Here is a 15563-nt window from a genome sequence, read left to right as displayed (position 1 = left end):
GGGACCAAGTACCTCAATGCCAGGTGGCCGGTCTATGAAAATTTCTTCAGTCAGCTCTCCATTCAAGAAGGCATTGTTCATGTCAACTTGACGCAATGGCCAGCCTAGCACTAGTGACAGCTTATACCACTGGACTGAATGTCTCGCGAAAGTCAATGCCAGCATGTTGAGAGAACCCTTTCGCGACTTGCCGAGCCTTGTACCGGTCAACAGTTCTATCCGTTCATTTTTTACTTTAAATAGCCATTTACAGCCAACCGTTCGACGGTGAGGAGGAAGAGGATACGAGCTCCATGTGTTATTGCGAGTAAGTGCACTTAGTTCAGCAAACACTGCATCACTCCAACACTTCTGTGTCATGGCAGTATGAATATCCGTAGGAACATCAAGAGGTGAGTGAGCACTACTGAGATAAACCTTTAGCTTGTAGATGCCAGCTTTGCTGCGAGTGACCATGTCATGTGAATTGTGGGGAGCAAGACATGGGGATGAAGTAGATGCAGCAACGGCTGAAGGAGAAAAAAATGCATTCAGAGATGCCTGTGTTGAACTTGGTAGGTTAGGAGTGGGAAGAGGTCAAAGGTTGTGGAGTGGTGACTGTCATTGGGACAGAAGACGGACAACTTTGTGATTGGGTTCGGGGTGAAAGTATAAGTAGTGGAGCTAGTTTGTGTTTGAGGCATGGACATGGGTGAGGTAGAGTTAATGTAGGGAAACACCTCTTCATGGAAGGTGACATGTCTAGAAATGTATATTTTTCCACTATAGGTTTGACAACGATATCCTTTATGACTAGGTGAATATCCTAGGAAAAGACATGGTGTGGAGCGTAATTGAAGTTTGTGGTTGTTATATGGTCTAAGGTTCGGGAAGCAAAGACACCCAAAGGTTCGGAGAAAAGAATAATCAGATTTGATTTGAAACAATTTTTCATACGACGAGACAAAGTTTAGAGGTGCAGTGGGTAATCGGTTGAGGAGATAGACAGCATTACTGAATGCATCATTCCAATAAGCCACAGGCATGGAAGCATGAGCAAGCATAGAAAGCCCTGTTTCAACAATTTAACGGTGTTTGCGCTCAACTAGGCCATTCTGAGCTGATGTATACGGACATGCAAAACGGTGTACAATACCATATTGTGCCAGATACTGTCTGAGAGCTTGAAACTCACCCCTCCATCTGCCTGCAATGTTTGAAGCTTCAACCCAAGTATTCGTTCAGCCTATTTATGAAACTGAGAAAACATCGCAAGAACTTCGACTTCCTACGCAAAAAATAAACCCAGGTAAACCTAGTATAGGCATCAGTAAAGGCCACATAATACTGGAAGCCATTAAAGTATACTGGAGCAGGCCCCCAAACGTCTACAACCACAAGCTGTAACGGTGCATTATACTGAGATAATGAAATGGAAAAAAGTTGTTTATGCTCATTGCCTAGGTGGCATGCAACACAAGCTTTCAATTCTTTATTATTATCAACTAACACATTACAACTCTGCAAAGCCTTGAGTAGTGCGTTTTTACAAGGATGGCCTAGCCTAGAGTGCCAAACATGGAGAGGCACAGAAGTATTGACTGTAAGGCAACTAGCTGCGCAAGTAGGCTTAACTTTTGACAGATCATCTTTTAAATGGAGCTTGTAGAGTTCACTGTGCACTGAACCTTCAAGAAGTGTTTCTATGGTCTTTAAGTCATGTACTTTACACCGTGTAGGGAAGAACTCAAACATCACCTGGTTGTCTCTTGTGAATTTTGACACAGAAAGTAAATTTTTAGTTATACCAGGTTATACAACAGTGATTCCATATAAAGCGGTCGTGTCCTAGTGAGCAAGGAAAACTGACCAGAGCATAAGACAGGGAGGGCATTACCATTTCCAACATACACCTCACCTGGCCCAGTGTGAGAGGGATTATCCCCAAGAGAGACCGTCGAGTGAGTAAGGTGATGTGTGGCTCCCGAGTCAGGGTACCAGGCCGAGTCAACAACCGTGTTAGGAGTAGCTAATGTTGCATTAGCCTGAGGTGCAGTAGAAGATGAGAACTGAGGTTGTTGCACATAGTTACCAATCAACGGATTCGCCCAGTGAGACAGAGGAGGTGACTGATATGTCCAGTTACTTAGAGGTATTGAGGCCATAGGTGACTGTAATGGTACAGCATGTGGTGCCCATGGGGAGTTAGGCCCATATATACACACATTTGCTTGTGGTGGAGGTCTATAGTTAGCACTTTTATAGGTTGCATCAAACCTGTGGTAACAGCGATCTACTAAATGACCTGTCTTGCCACAAAGCTGGCATTGAACACGGGTTCCTGAGTAACGACCACGTCCACGGCCTCTAGAGCTAGATGGACGATAAGCCGGACAATAAGTTGATTCAGAATCAGTGTTTGCAGGTTCAGCCACTTGTTGAGAAACAAGATAGGCTGAGCTTGGAGCCTCAGCCATGGTCACTTGCTGTCGAGCTTCAGCATCAATTAACATTGTTGAAACACTCTGCAGACTATATGGCACTTGACTTCCAACAATGATTGAGACAATGGATTCATATTCGCATGGTAGACATTAAGTATAGCAGTGACATGCTCATGTTCACTGATAACCTCTCCACAGCTAGCAAGATTGTCACAGTAAGACTTGACTTTCATCAAGAATTCTCTCATAGTAAGATCCCCCTTTCGCTGTGAATGCAGCACACGACGATAGAACATCAGTCGAGAGGTAGTTTTGCTGCCATAGAGAGACACAATTGCATTCCAGATTTGTGCACTCGTGTCCAACCCAATAAGATGAGGAAGGACCGTTTTACTTACTAAAGACAAGAGCCAAGAAGCAATAGCGCTATCTTGCTGCTCAAATCATGTAAACTCATCATTTTTTTGAAGTACTCCATTATCATCTGGAATCATCGCAGGAGGTGGGACAGTTCGCAAATCAAGAAACCCTTGAAGTTTATATGCTTTAACTGCCAAAAACACCTGTTGTCGCCACAAAAGATAATTGGTGTCGTCAAGAAGAATACTGACCTTCTTGGTAGAGAAGAACGTACTATCAACAGCACTAGTAGCAAGGTTAGAAGCCATCGTGGGTGTAGGAGACTGTACAGCACCAGTAGCAGACGGACTAGATAGTGGCTCCATACAAAACAAATGATACTTAAGATATCATTCCCAGAAACAAACTGACATCTGATACCATGTTGAATTATACAAAGAATATCTTGAATAATATGACTATCAAGATTACATTACTCATTCATGATATATTGATACATGCATTTATAGTAATACACGTAACAATAACGTAACTGCTAACTACTTACAGTTTGTGTTAACTGACTTCTAATTGCTAACTGACTTCTAACTGCTCTTATTACTCTAACAGCAAATACTCATGCAGATCTAAGTATCAACAAACTATTAATCATATCATACCCTGAACAAATACCACATAACCCATACTGATAATATACTACGTAGATCATTCAAATGATTTTCATGCCATTTTACTCCAGAACCCCAAACTCTCAAATAAACAATAATCAGATTTCATATGATTTCAGATGAAGTCATTATACAACTCAGACAAAACAGATTCCAGATAACTCTAATTCAACCATTTCGTAACACAAACGAACCCACATTGTCTAGTTTTTAAGTCACACACAGCTACGAATTTATTCATGTCCAATATTATCAGACCATCATGACGGATACCTTTATTAACATACAGATGCGCTGTTCTTTTCAAAAATTTATTCAATTATTTTACAGACCTTACTCAACCCTTAACCTTAAACGCATGAATACCTTATCCTAGCCATACTTAATACAAACTAATAGAAATTATTCATATCTTACCAGAAGGATAGATATACTATAATGTAAATACCATAAAATATGTTAAGTTATTTAAATTTAAATTTTCAATAAAATAAAAAGTATATAAGATTACTAGATATTAAATATATATATTTTAAAAAATAATAACAAACAAGCCTATACAAATTTAAAAAAACATTTAAGACATCTATTCAAGTCTTAAATTTGGACAATCATGTGTGATATTGATACCATACTTAAATCTAGTTGAGCAGAACCTATGATTAGCTAAATTAATAGTATTGACTTGGGCTTTATAGAAGTTTAGAAATCATTTATTAAAAGTTCAAATTGTTTTAATTAAGGATGGTAATAGAACAACGCAAGGACAAATATCGTCAAATTTATTGGCACTCCAATATTGGCACGGTTTGTTCTAATCTCAAACCCAATCCACTATGGAAATTAGAACTTGATTACAACTTATACTCCCATGAATGTTATATACATTCATCTATAATTGCCTATCTTCGTCCCATTTGATATTTATTAGTCATTTCTAATGTTTTCAAGGACATATAAACATAAAAAGATCATCTATGAATATTTCAACAAAAACTTGAGGGTTTATTGTATAATATATTCTTACATATATATATGAATAAAAACAATAATTTTAATATTGGCAAAACGAAATGAGAAAAGCAAATCAGAACTCCCATTCAGAATATGTTTTAACTCAAAGAAACCTAAAACATTTGTAATTTGCAATAAAGAGATCATTCACATCAAGTAGAAACAAGAGAAAAGATGGATGTGAAAGCAAAGCCCAACAACACGCAACACGTAGCAGCGGGCATTAAAAGGATCGGTAATCACTCTCGAATGATTCAGCTGCTGAGTAAAATAGCACAATGTCACCCACTTCAGGCAACTTAAAGCTAACCTTCTTTTTCAACTTTCCATTATGGCTTCCCCTAAATGAAGAACCTGAAACATCCTCCCCTGAACCCTGTTCCAAACACAAATTATTATCTCCTGTTGTAATGGGTCCACTTCGATGATGATGATGTACCCTTCTTGACAAGTGTTTGAAGACATGAAGTTCACCTCCATTAAGATAATCTGGGTTCAACCCTTTAGGACCAGGTGAAGCTAATAGCCAATCCTCTAGAGTCAACGTCCTCACTTTTGTCTGCTTCTTCTTATTCTTCTTCTTCCTCTTTTTTAAGCACTCGGGTTTCATGGATTGAATGATGGAGGATGATCTTTGAGTTGAACTAAATGACTTGGCTTGATCTCGCTTTGAATTGGAGGGCTTGCTTGCTTTTGCACCCATTGGAATTGGACCTCCTTATGAAATAAAATCACCAAATGTCAGATAGCATGGATTTGGGCAGAGTTGGGAGAGCTAGGAATTAGCGTTTGAATGAGATTTATAAAGAACAAAAGGGGGTGAACTCTACTTTGGAAATGTGAATGCTCAATGGCAACAACGAGAGCTTGGGCGGCATCATTCTTTTATGGATTAATTCTAGAAGACACCCCTAAACTATGACCTAGACCCTAAATTGGTCCCCAAACTTAAAAACATTCTAAATGAGTCCTTAGAGTATTCGTATCTTATCAATTAAGTCTTTTGGGCAATCTCACCATTAGTTTGGGTTAGATACCAAACTCATATCTAGCTGCTGTTTCAACAATTTTGGATTTTACATGTTAAAAGAATATCCCTAATGACATAGGTTTTTAACATGTTAGATCCATATAATATTTTACAATTTGATCATGTGTTTTAATCATGTTCTAGATCATATCTGAATTGACATTTAACACCTAAGTTGATAGCCAGGCTAATAGAAGGAGCTTATTGATACGAGACACATACTTTGATGACTAAATTAAAATGCCTTGAAATTATTGAACTAATTTAAAATCTAAACCATAGTTTGAGAACATTAGTGGAATTAACCCTTGTTTTATATAAGAATCTTTCATTATCCCTGATGTGTATAAGAGTACTTTTCAACTTTGAATATTTAAGTAAATGGTAAACAACTTTAGTTGGTTACTCAACTTTTAGGGCAAATAACCAAAAAGGTCGGTTTTTTTCAAAATTTACCGAAATGGGCCATTTTCCGCAAAATCGCGTCCACGTCAGCGCGATGTCAGGGTATGCGCAGGAAATCGCGTCCACGTCAGCGCGATTTGTTGACGTGGAAGGAAATCGCGCCCTCTAGGACGCGATTTGCTGACGTGGCATGAACAGTGTGTTTTTAGCTTGGAAAACTTTGAAAGGCCATAACTTTTGGCTCGGTTGTCCGATTGAGACAATTTTTTTTTTTATTTCGAATAACTTTTCGAGATCTACGCGCTGGAAAACGAATCGAGTCGAGATCTGATTTAGCATTTTTTTTTATATGGTCCGAACTTAAACAAAATTTAAAACTCAATTTTCAGCCTGAGCCAAACTCGAGCTTAAAATTTTATACTGATCTGACTCATGATCAGGTCTACTTGCCCTACTTATTATTATCATTTATCTTTCCTATCTAAGCTTGACAACAATTGAATGTCAAGTTTCATTGGATTAAAGAAGTTAAACTAAAGACAATGAAGAAGACAACAATGGAAGTCAAAAAACCCATCTAGCTTCTTTGCCAATGCCAAGAGGAAATTTGTAGCTGTGACAGTTTGGATGTAATAGAAAGTAACGCGGGTTTGCAGCATAAATAAAAAAAAAATTTTAATGATCAAATAAGTTGGTGATTCTTTTAAGAAATCAGGAAGGGTAAGCTAACAGTTTTCCTTAAGTATACCCGTAATGTAGTGGTAAGAACAACTATTTCGGTTTCAATAAAAAGAAAAAAGAAAACTGGAGATGTGGAAGTATGAAGTTGGAAACTAATGGATGATTGGCTTTTAAGATTGCCAATTGACCAGCAGTTGGAAGAAAGAAATATGGAAGTGGCCTGCAATGGCTACACTACAAATGTGGCCTCTCGACGTGATTAGCGGCCTTTTGAGATTATCGATTGCAGCTTCTGACGACCTAAAACTGTCCCATAATTTTCTATTCTCAGATAATGTCAAAACACGTAATCTCATTGTAGTTCTTTATCATTTTAATCAATTTATTGCATACTTATTTTATAATTTTTTAAAATTAATTAATCAAAATATAAACTTAAATGTTATTTATCTTAAAATTTAATTAGCTTTAATTCAGTTAGCTATAATAAATGCATTTGAATTAGATTTAAGTCCTACTACATCTCCCCATTGAATCGGTTAAACCGGCCGATGACTCTTACTTTTCAATGAGCAAGAACGGTGAGAATAGTGCTGAAACTCGAAACAGTACAGGTAGCCAAATCAGTTCGTGCTTGTTCTTAATTGATAAAGAAATAACTATAGATGAGCAAATGAAAAAGAAAAACGAAACTGTGAGAAGTTCGGTAAGCAGATTAATCGACGGAGAATAATCACGACAACCGGCCAGTTAACTTCTCAGCCATTTAGATTTGATATAGCTACAGCCACATTGGCAAGTCAAGATCAAGGGTACTGATTTCACTCACACCCTTCCCTTGGTACATGTAGCTTCCATACCTTGTCATCATTTTCTTAATTGTCGAAAACGGAGGGGAAAGCTCCAAGACTGAAGAGCCGATACTAATATAAAACCCTAGGCGCTGTATCTGTTTGTTATTGTTTATATAGAGGAAATATCTAGGGCAACTGAAAAGGAGGAGAGATCTCAGCCGCACATCTTTATGGAGTTCAAAATGGTGATCAGTGTGACGCTGACACAAAACACCTCTAATTTTGCTTTTAGTCCCTCTTCTGTGTTAATATTTTGTATTTAATCCCCTACTATAATTTGACACAATTTGTAGGTCCAAATTGAAAACCCCTTAAAGTTAGTTGCTTTCGTTAAATGGTAATATAGATATTTTTAAAAAAGCCATCAGCCTTCATCTAACATGTTAATTTATTATCGATTGGATATGATTGGCTAGATTTTCACTTACCCAAAAGTAGTCACTTTAATGAAAACAACTAACTTGAGGTGTAATCAGTTTGAACCTACTGATAATAGTACATTATGTCAGAGAAAAATTAGTTCTCAAATTTTAATATAATAGAAGGATTAAAACCAAAATATACCCCTGTTTACAATCAAGTAGCGGGAATAGATAAAGCATTTTCATTTTTATCAGAAAATAAAGCTTTGTTAATTATATCCTCATTCAATTTGTTCTTCACTTTCTCCAAATCATCCCTCAAATATTTAGACAAGTAAATTTATCAAACTAAGGTACAAAAAGAAAACACAAGTCATTTGAAACTAGTTAGGTTAAGGGTGGGTTTCAATGGGATACAGTACGCTATGTTTAGCTTATTTTTTGTCTTACACTACAATATTTAATATCACTGCCACAGTTGCTTTTACACTAACTGCCGGTAAACGCACCGCCAATCCAAACCCACCCTAAATTTATAAAATATTTATTTTTTGGCATTTTTGCTCCATTCACTCTCAAAAATTAGTATAAGAGCAAGCTAAGCATAAGCATTTTCTCTCAATAGATGACGAGAACTTGATAAGCAAAACAGTTTCCATTTACAACAATAAAAAGGCAAATGCCTAAGCACATGTTTGCATACCGGGAAAAATATGTAATCTCCCAACTTATTGTTGTACTTGCAAAATCATAACATCTGAGTTTAAGGATACAATAACTTCCAACTGTCTAAATAACAAAATGCAAGTGCTGCAATTAAGTTTTGTTAGTAATATTCTTCTGGATTTTCTTTGCTCTGAATGAGAGGAACACCATCTTCTCTCCAAACTATCCGGTCTTCGCATAAAGCAGTTGTCACCTCTACGTATAATTTATGTTCCTGTAAAAGTACGATAATCATTGTAAAGTTGCTAAATCCTTAATGAGCTTTCTGATTTGCAACGCAGAATATGAAAATGAACTTGGCAATAAGTATACCTTGATTTTGTCACCATCTTACTATCAATTTACTATAGTGTGATTCGTTTCGGTGTGATGTTAAATGTACAAAAACATTTTCTTAAGGAAAAAACAACATAAAAGAACCTCACCTCTCGCAAAACCCTAGCAGCTAACTCCTCAGCGGTGTCATTGGCAAGAACAGGGACAATTTTCTGTGCAAGTATTCGACCCGTATCGTAATGCTCATCAACAAAGTGTATTGTTGCACCTGAGTATCTAAACAATCATGAACAAGAAAGAAGACTTCACTAACTGATAAAATTCAAAATGCCAAGAATAACAATAAAAATACAAAGAAGACTAAAACAGAAACATGATATGTGAAACTAAAGGCAAAATTATACCTTGCTCCAGAAGCAATAACTGCTTTATGCACTTTCATACCATAATAGCCTTTACCTCCAAAAGATGGAAGAAGAGATGGATGGATGTTGAAAATTGATCTAGAATAAGCTCGAATCAACTCTGCCGGTATAAGTTTCAGATATCCAGCCAAAAGAATAAAATCAACCTCAAATTCCCTGAGTTCGATAAAATGTAATACAAGAATAAGTGATTAATCATTTCCATAAGCAATAAAAAGATGATAAGAAACTCTCAAAAATTTTAAGAGCATCAAAAGCTTCCTTTGGATTGTATTATATTGGTAAACAGTTAATATGATAAGAGACTAAGCATAAGAAAAATAATAATAATCGTATACCACTACTATTTATGAATGCCAAAAGAAACTAACCAAGATAACCAGATTTGAAAGAAGAAACAACCTAAGAACCTTTACAAGGTCATCAGGAGATAGACCGTCAGGTTCATCTTTTGTTTTTGGGAACAAAATAACTGGGATGCCTTTATCTCTAGCATATTGTGCACCTCCACAAGCTGCCATAATCAAAAAAAAAAAAAAGAATATACATGATTCCTGAAGTTGCAAGAAAGATTTCATCATCTCAAGACTCAAGGGCAGCAACTAAACTTGTAAATTTGAATAACATTACTTAAATTATATTCTAATTCAAAGTTTTTGTTAAAGCAATTATATTCTGGCAAATTACAAACAGACTTACAAAATTATAAATTTCACTAGCATTTTATTTAAGAGAACAAATTACCATGTTTATTAGTGACCAAAACTACAACATCTCCATTGACAAAGCCTTCAATGCATGCTTGGTTAATTGACCTGAAATTCGAGCCTCCACCAGAGACAAAAACAGCTAGCCTTTTCCGCTTAACCCATGATTTTGAACCTTCCTTCTCAGAGACAAGATTACTTACTTTTTCTACACTGTTTTTACACAGTAATCTTCTTACAGACCTCAACCTTTGAGAAGATAGGAAATATTGCATTTCAAAAGAAACTTGATGTTTGGATTGATTGAAACAAGGAAAAGAAAGAGAAGGTGGTGAGGAAGATAATGGATTTTGAGGATTTCTATATAATGGGGTTATTGAGTTTGAGCAAAACCCAGAGAACAAGCTTTGTGGTTCCATTAAAATCGAAGATAAATGTGACGAATTGGGGAAAAAGGAGAAAAAAAAGTTTTTGTATTCTCTCAACACTGAGTAGTGGATGCAACAAGACCCCAAAAGCTAGATATTAGCATTCTATGCAATAAATGGATAAAAACGGAAATAAACTCAATTGATTTCGCGTCGGAGATTGTAGAGTTCATAAAACCTTCAAATTACTTCCTGCAAAATACAAGTTCCAGTGTTAAGCATTTACATGCAGACAAAGATGATCAAGAACCATCATGACGAAGCACTGCAGAGAGAGAGATGGAATCTCATTGTAAATACTCTCTTTGAACATTACGAGAAACAATAAAGCTAAAACAATGAGCTTCACTCCTGTTTAAGCTAAAGACTTCAGGAGAAAGTGAAACACAGAGCAGGAACAATCTCCACATAATAAGATTAAAAGCAGACAACCCTAAAAAGCAGAAGCATAAATATCAATCAATGTATAATGCTGCCACCAAGGAGATTCAAATTATAAAGCAAAACTATATCAGCTAAACTCGAATCAAATTAAACATTGTTTAAGAAGCTTAGTCATGGTTCAGCAATATCCAAAGACTAGCAATTTTTAAGCTATCTCTAAACGATTAGTAGCTACCGTTCCATCCCAACATTCAATAATTCGTTATGCATTAAAATTAATCCAACATTCACTAACATTGTTTTATTAACATAACACTCGGATCTCACGTAAATTTCAAGATTTCAAATGACAATTCCTTCGACCCAAACAAACAAAAACAGACCATATCTATAGAAAAAAAAAGCATTTGACTACATTATGTATAAAAAGCAGCAGAGTAAGAAGCAAATATGGTTTCAGTATCATAACATTCCAAGGCACTCAAAGGTTTGGAAGCATAACAAGAAGGTGAATAGAGAATCGTGATGAGCAGCAACTTCCCGCAATTTTCAAATCCCTTAGCTAAATAAATACAAAAAAAAAACACTTTGTAGAAATACTGACCTGGTGCAGCTGAGAGCTTGGGATAGGGGTCGATGGAGAGAAATATAATTTTATGGTAATGAAGAGAGACAGTAAGCAAGAAAGAAAGGAGTGGGTGCCTCTGGACTGTACGATTATTCGACTAGTGAGTCTGGCGTTGGAAAAAAAAGGAAGAAAGAAAAGGGTTAAACTAAAGACCTAAAACGATGAGTTTTATTAGATACAAGCTGGGTTGTTATATTGGACCATTTTTGAAGCCTTCTTATTAACACCACATGGGCTGCTTCAATGGGATCATTGGTTTTCAATTGCATAAATTCAAATACAAAAAGCCTACTGCCAAATGATATTTGAAGCTAAATATACTGATAAAAAGGAATTTTGGTGTTAATTTGAGCAACATCTGGTTTTACATAAACACAGAAAGTCGAGAGAGCCAAGGAGGGATTTTACCTTTCTCTCTGACCAGGAAGCAACCGTCGACCGACAAAGAGATGGCTGCGATGGGAAGAGCCAGCAGCTGCAGTGTGAGAGAGGGAGAATAAGAATGATTTTGGGTTTAGATTTCTAGGGTTGGGTTGGGTTATATGAATGACTGGGTTGGGTTGGTATATCTTTTGGGTTAATTATATAATACAGATAATTAATAAATAAAAATAATATATAAGTTAGTTTTTTCAGTTGCTAGCTAAAAAAATGTAGGTTTCTTTTTGGATAAATTGCAGTATTAGTCACTAAACTATAGGTAAATTTTTGTTTTGGTCACTTAATTAAAAAATGTTATAATTTAGTCATTAAACTATTCAAAAGTTTTCATTTAAATGATTGGGTTGTTAAAATTGATATTATATGATTTTCTTTATTCACATTGCCTGTACCAATAAAAAGTTTTTTTTACCTTCTACAGTTCAATGGATACTGATCCATTGTATCAAATTGTACTTTTTTAAATTAAGTGACCAAAACAAAAGCTTACCCTTAATTTAGTAATTAATAATGTAATTTACCCTTTTTTTAATGTAGCTTTTAACTTCTTTATTCTAACTCATAATATATAAAATTAAGTTATCAAAATATAAAATTTATTTTATGGGGAAACAATTAATTTCGTTTAATGCATAAATACCTATAAATATATACTAAGTAAAGATTTCCAAGGCTTGCTCCCAATGGAAATCAAACTTTCCATATGAATGCATAGGAAAATTTGTACCTAAAGATTGTAAAAGAGAAGTGAGGGAACAAAAGCATTATTAAAAATTTTTGGGATTCTGTTGCTCAGTTCAGTATCAGTTGATGGCTCTACAATCATCATCATCAAGTTCCAATTTTTCCACAACACAACATGCTTGAATAATTCAAAGCCATAGGGCCAAAGTGTAACTTTTAATTAACAGAAAAACAAGGCAAGATAACTGATAATTTGTTCCATTAAAAACAAAGGATTTCAGAAGATTTCGTCATCATTCAGATGCAACGGCTGGCTCTGCCTCCGAAAAGTAATCATGTCTGAAATATCAACAAAAAAGTTTTATAAAACCGTGCATCAGAGGGCAGCAACAGCGAATAAACGGTAACAAAAACAGAGCAAGAAGGAAAGATCATTCAGATGCAACGGCCGGCTCTGCCTTCGATAAAATTATTGGAATAAGAAGTGTTTCCCTCCTTGCTCTACTAATACATCCAGTATATAATGCAAAAGTTCGTAAAAGTTAGGGGAAACAGATAATCATTGGTTGAGTTTACTTACTTTATTTTTCGTGTTAGTTGGTATATGCCTGTTCCAGCCATAGCAATGTTTACACTGAAGAGATTCCAATTTTTCTGCATTTTAGAGATCAAACAATGACTGAGAATAAAAAACAACCCGAACCTTATGTTCCTGATTATAACCATTATCTGTACTATTTGAGTGTTTTTTCATATATTTCTCTTTGATAACGTCAAGTTTCTCAACTTTTTTAGGTTAGGCAATCCAATCAATCATCAAACTTACCGGAGTGATTACAGTGCTGTAGCGTGACCAGATAATTCCAGTTGCAGTAACCGCTGCGTATCAAAAAACAACATTCAGAAACTACAAGAGGACGCTATCACGATGTGGGCATAAAAAAGTTAAGAAGTAAATGCGAATAATTCAACAAGTCTTCAATATACATATAAAGAAACAACTATGAGAGTAAAATAAGAGGTGGCAAGACATATGCAACACACATAGATAGGTCTGTTAGAAATCGATAAACAACATGTACCTATTTGCTGAGGGTAGGAAAGTTTTTCCGGTGGTTTAGCAAAGTCAGCCACATTCGCTATGCTAATGCCCCATTTAAAAGTTGGTGCCCAAAAGTGAACTGAAATGGGAAACAAGCAATAAGCTCATGAATGAATGCTTTAAGAATCAAGAACCGAAATGGTGAGATCATTTATTGTTAGTACAAAGCAATAAACCATTTCTGCAGATTGTACACGTCAATATATCATCTACAAAATATCCATTCAGACATGTGGGATTATTAGAAGCTCATAACATCTCACTCTCTCAATCAATCTACAAACTAAAGTAGCAAATCATTGTCACAACCTCACACGTATGCAACAAACCCTATACTCGCTTGTTATCATATAATTTCACAAGCCAAAAACTTGAATTTTCATAGTTAAAGGAAATTAATCTACCCGGGCATTCAAATTAAAGGAGCCCAACTATTTGCACCAAATCTAGATTCTGGGAACTGCCTCAATTCCAATTGAACAAAAAAATTTCATATACTATAGAATAAAGGAGATCATGGATCTAGTTTTCTTTAGCCATGAAAGTTTCAAAATATATCAAACTATACGTCTCAAACAGATTAAATAGAAACCCAAATACCCAACGAATCTAAAGTTCAAAAGCATGGATCTCGACGGGAAAAACGATTCCAAAATAAAAAAAAAGAGGGATTGAGGTTTTGCTAATATGAATTAATCCCGTAAATGACAATAAAGGATCTATTAGTACGATATCAGATTAAAAGAACGAGCGAGTCAACTCACTGGTTTTGGGTCCGGCAGGGTGGTTCCACAGAGCCTGTAACTTGGAGGACGCCATAGATTCAACTCGCTTTCCCCCACTTTACTAATTGCTTTTGGTTTTTGGTCTAACAAAAATAAAGGATTTTGTTCCGTTTTGGGTTCATTATTTTTGCTAATGCCCAAAGCAGCTATCCAATCACATATTGACACGTAATCACCGTGAGCTTTTGGGTTTTGACTTTCAAACGGCCGCTATGGTAACGTAGTCAAACGGTGCGTATTTAATCTTCATATTATATTCTGAGAGATGTGATTTTGGGTATTTTGGCTGGAACTGAAGAAGCGAGAGAAAAATTAATTAATTTCCATGGATTCTCCCACTCAGAATACCTCTTTGCGGCGACTTCAAAATGTGGAGAAGGTAATTAGCTAATTTCCCACTTTCAATTGCAATTTCTTTAACCATGGTTAAATTGCGGTTTCCTCGAATAGGCGATTCTGAAAGGAACTAGCTTTCTCTGGTTTCGATTGGATAACAGAGAATCGTTAGGGTTTTGGAGCTGGCGGGAGGTGTCATGGATGAACTCGCCAATCCAACGGGTCCCAGGAAAGAATTTATCAATAATCATTGCCGTGAATTCATGAAGATGATCAAGGTTCCTGCTTTATTAAGCTCTATCGTTGTTCTCAAGATTGAAATTTCCTGATAAGATTTGAATTAGGGTTTGAATTGTTTAGTTTTGAACTTTGGGTTGAATTGAGATTGCATTGGAGCTTTACTTATATAGTTTTTTTAAGGGTTGAAAATTTTCAATAATTAACAGATTTCTGTTTTTGAAAACCAGGATATCCAAGTGACATTGAGGGATGAAATCAAGAGTGCCTGTGAGTATCGCCCGTTTGAGAAGTGCGATTATAGTTCGAGAATATCGAATGAAATCTGTTGCAAGAAACTCGAATATGTGCTCTTCCAGTTGGATGCAATGAAACAAACCATTGATGAATATCAGGCCACTGTTTGAAAGATTCAATGCTAGCAGCTAGATAGCCAGACAAGATCAGGATATAGGCAAGCAGTTTTCTCTCTTTTTTTCTTTAATGTCATCAATTCTTACTATGAGAATTATCTTAATGAATAGCATGGTAAAGCTGAATACTCTATCATGTATGCGCTTTCAGTTTAACAAACCTTTGGACATTTTTGTATGTATGTTTTTTTTTT

At 35.8% G+C, this 15563-nt stretch overlaps 3 protein-coding genes and 1 non-coding gene across 6 annotated transcripts; 1 reads left to right on the top strand and 3 right to left on the bottom strand.

Annotated features, from left to right (window-relative positions):
* Nucleotides 1-7271: 7271 nt before the first annotated feature.
* On the bottom strand, nt 7272-7371 carry LOC121218979 (small nucleolar RNA snoR109). The gene has a single exon (XR_005915460.1). It is a non-coding gene; the product is annotated as a small nucleolar RNA snoR109 (small nucleolar RNA).
* A 1066-nt stretch (nt 7372-8437) lies between these two features.
* LOC107910072 (phosphoribosylglycinamide formyltransferase, chloroplastic) lies at nt 8438-11965 on the bottom strand. Of its 2 annotated transcripts, XM_016837817.2 has the most exons (7): nt 11780-11928; nt 11348-11477; nt 9969-10551; nt 9627-9738; nt 9204-9380; nt 8949-9075; nt 8438-8737 (listed from the first exon to the last, which is right to left on the bottom strand). In XM_016837817.2, the coding sequence occupies exons 3-7, from the start codon at nt 10348-10350 to the stop codon at nt 8624-8626; spliced, it is 912 nt and encodes a 303-aa protein (XP_016693306.1). In that variant the 5' UTR covers nt 10351-10551; nt 11348-11477; nt 11780-11928; the 3' UTR covers nt 8438-8623. The 2 variants fall into 2 exon arrangements, with proteins under 2 accessions (XP_016693306.1, XP_016693307.1); XM_016837818.2 differs by lacking the exon at nt 11348-11477 and having other exon boundaries at nt 11780-11965.
* Nucleotides 11966-12560: 595 nt separating this feature from the next.
* On the bottom strand, nt 12561-14500 carry LOC107910071 (mitochondrial pyruvate carrier 4). Its single transcript, XM_016837814.2, has 5 exons — nt 14363-14500; nt 13579-13677; nt 13323-13375; nt 13077-13150; nt 12561-12835 (listed from the first exon to the last, which is right to left on the bottom strand). The coding sequence occupies exons 1-5, from the start codon at nt 14415-14417 to the stop codon at nt 12790-12792; spliced, it is 327 nt and encodes a 108-aa protein (XP_016693303.1). The 5' UTR covers nt 14418-14500; the 3' UTR covers nt 12561-12789.
* Nucleotides 14501-14580: 80 nt separating this feature from the next.
* Nucleotides 14581-15563, top strand: LOC107910070 (mediator of RNA polymerase II transcription subunit 11). Of its 2 annotated transcripts, none has more exons than XM_016837813.2 (3): nt 14581-14762; nt 14881-14997; nt 15187-15563. In XM_016837813.2, the coding sequence occupies exons 1-3, from the start codon at nt 14709-14711 to the stop codon at nt 15361-15363; spliced, it is 348 nt and encodes a 115-aa protein (XP_016693302.2). In that variant the 5' UTR covers nt 14581-14708; the 3' UTR covers nt 15364-15563. The 2 variants fall into 2 exon arrangements, with proteins under 2 accessions (XP_016693302.2, XP_040951878.1); XM_041095944.1 differs by having other exon boundaries at nt 14621-14762; nt 14834-14997.

Source organism: Gossypium hirsutum, chromosome D06, assembly GCF_007990345.1.
Source record: "Gossypium hirsutum isolate 1008001.06 chromosome D06, Gossypium_hirsutum_v2.1, whole genome shotgun sequence".
NCBI lineage: Eukaryota > Viridiplantae > Streptophyta > Magnoliopsida > Malvales > Malvaceae > Gossypium > Gossypium hirsutum.
The sequence above is the reverse complement of the archived record's forward strand: the minus strand, read 5'-3'. Positions and strand labels throughout refer to the sequence as shown.

What these genes read in the sequence shown, in the direction of transcription:
- LOC107910072 (XM_016837818.2), bottom strand. Translation starts at nt 10,350, where the DNA reads ATGGAACCACAAAGCTTGTTCTCTGGGTTTTGCTCAAACTCAATAACC. An exon ending in TTTGGTCACTAATAAACATG is followed by an intron (nt 9,739 to 9,968) that starts GTAATTTGTTCT and finishes TGATTATGGCAG; the next exon opens with CTTGTGGAGGTGCACAATAT. An exon ending in CTGCTAGGGTTTTGCGAGAG is followed by an intron (nt 8,738 to 8,948) that starts GTGAGGTTCTTT and finishes GTACTTTTACAG; the next exon opens with GAACATAAATTATACGTAGA.
- LOC107910071 (XM_016837814.2), bottom strand. Translation starts at nt 14,417, where the DNA reads ATGGCGTCCTCCAAGTTACAGGCTCTGTGGAACCACCCTGCCGGACCC. An exon ending in TTCCTACCCTCAGCAAATAG is followed by an intron (nt 13,376 to 13,578) that starts GTACATGTTGTT and finishes TTTGATACGCAG; the next exon opens with CGGTTACTGCAACTGGAATT. An exon ending in CAACTAACACGAAAAATAAA is followed by an intron (nt 12,836 to 13,076) that starts GTAAGTAAACTC and finishes TTGATATTTCAG; the next exon opens with ACATGATTACTTTTCGGAGG.
- LOC107910070 (XM_016837813.2), top strand. Translation starts at nt 14,709, where the DNA reads ATGGATTCTCCCACTCAGAATACCTCTTTGCGGCGACTTCAAAATGTG. An exon ending in GACTTCAAAATGTGGAGAAG is followed by an intron (nt 14,763 to 14,880) that starts GTAATTAGCTAA and finishes ATTGGATAACAG; the next exon opens with AGAATCGTTAGGGTTTTGGA. An exon ending in AATTCATGAAGATGATCAAG is followed by an intron (nt 14,998 to 15,186) that starts GTTCCTGCTTTA and finishes TTTGAAAACCAG; the next exon opens with GATATCCAAGTGACATTGAG.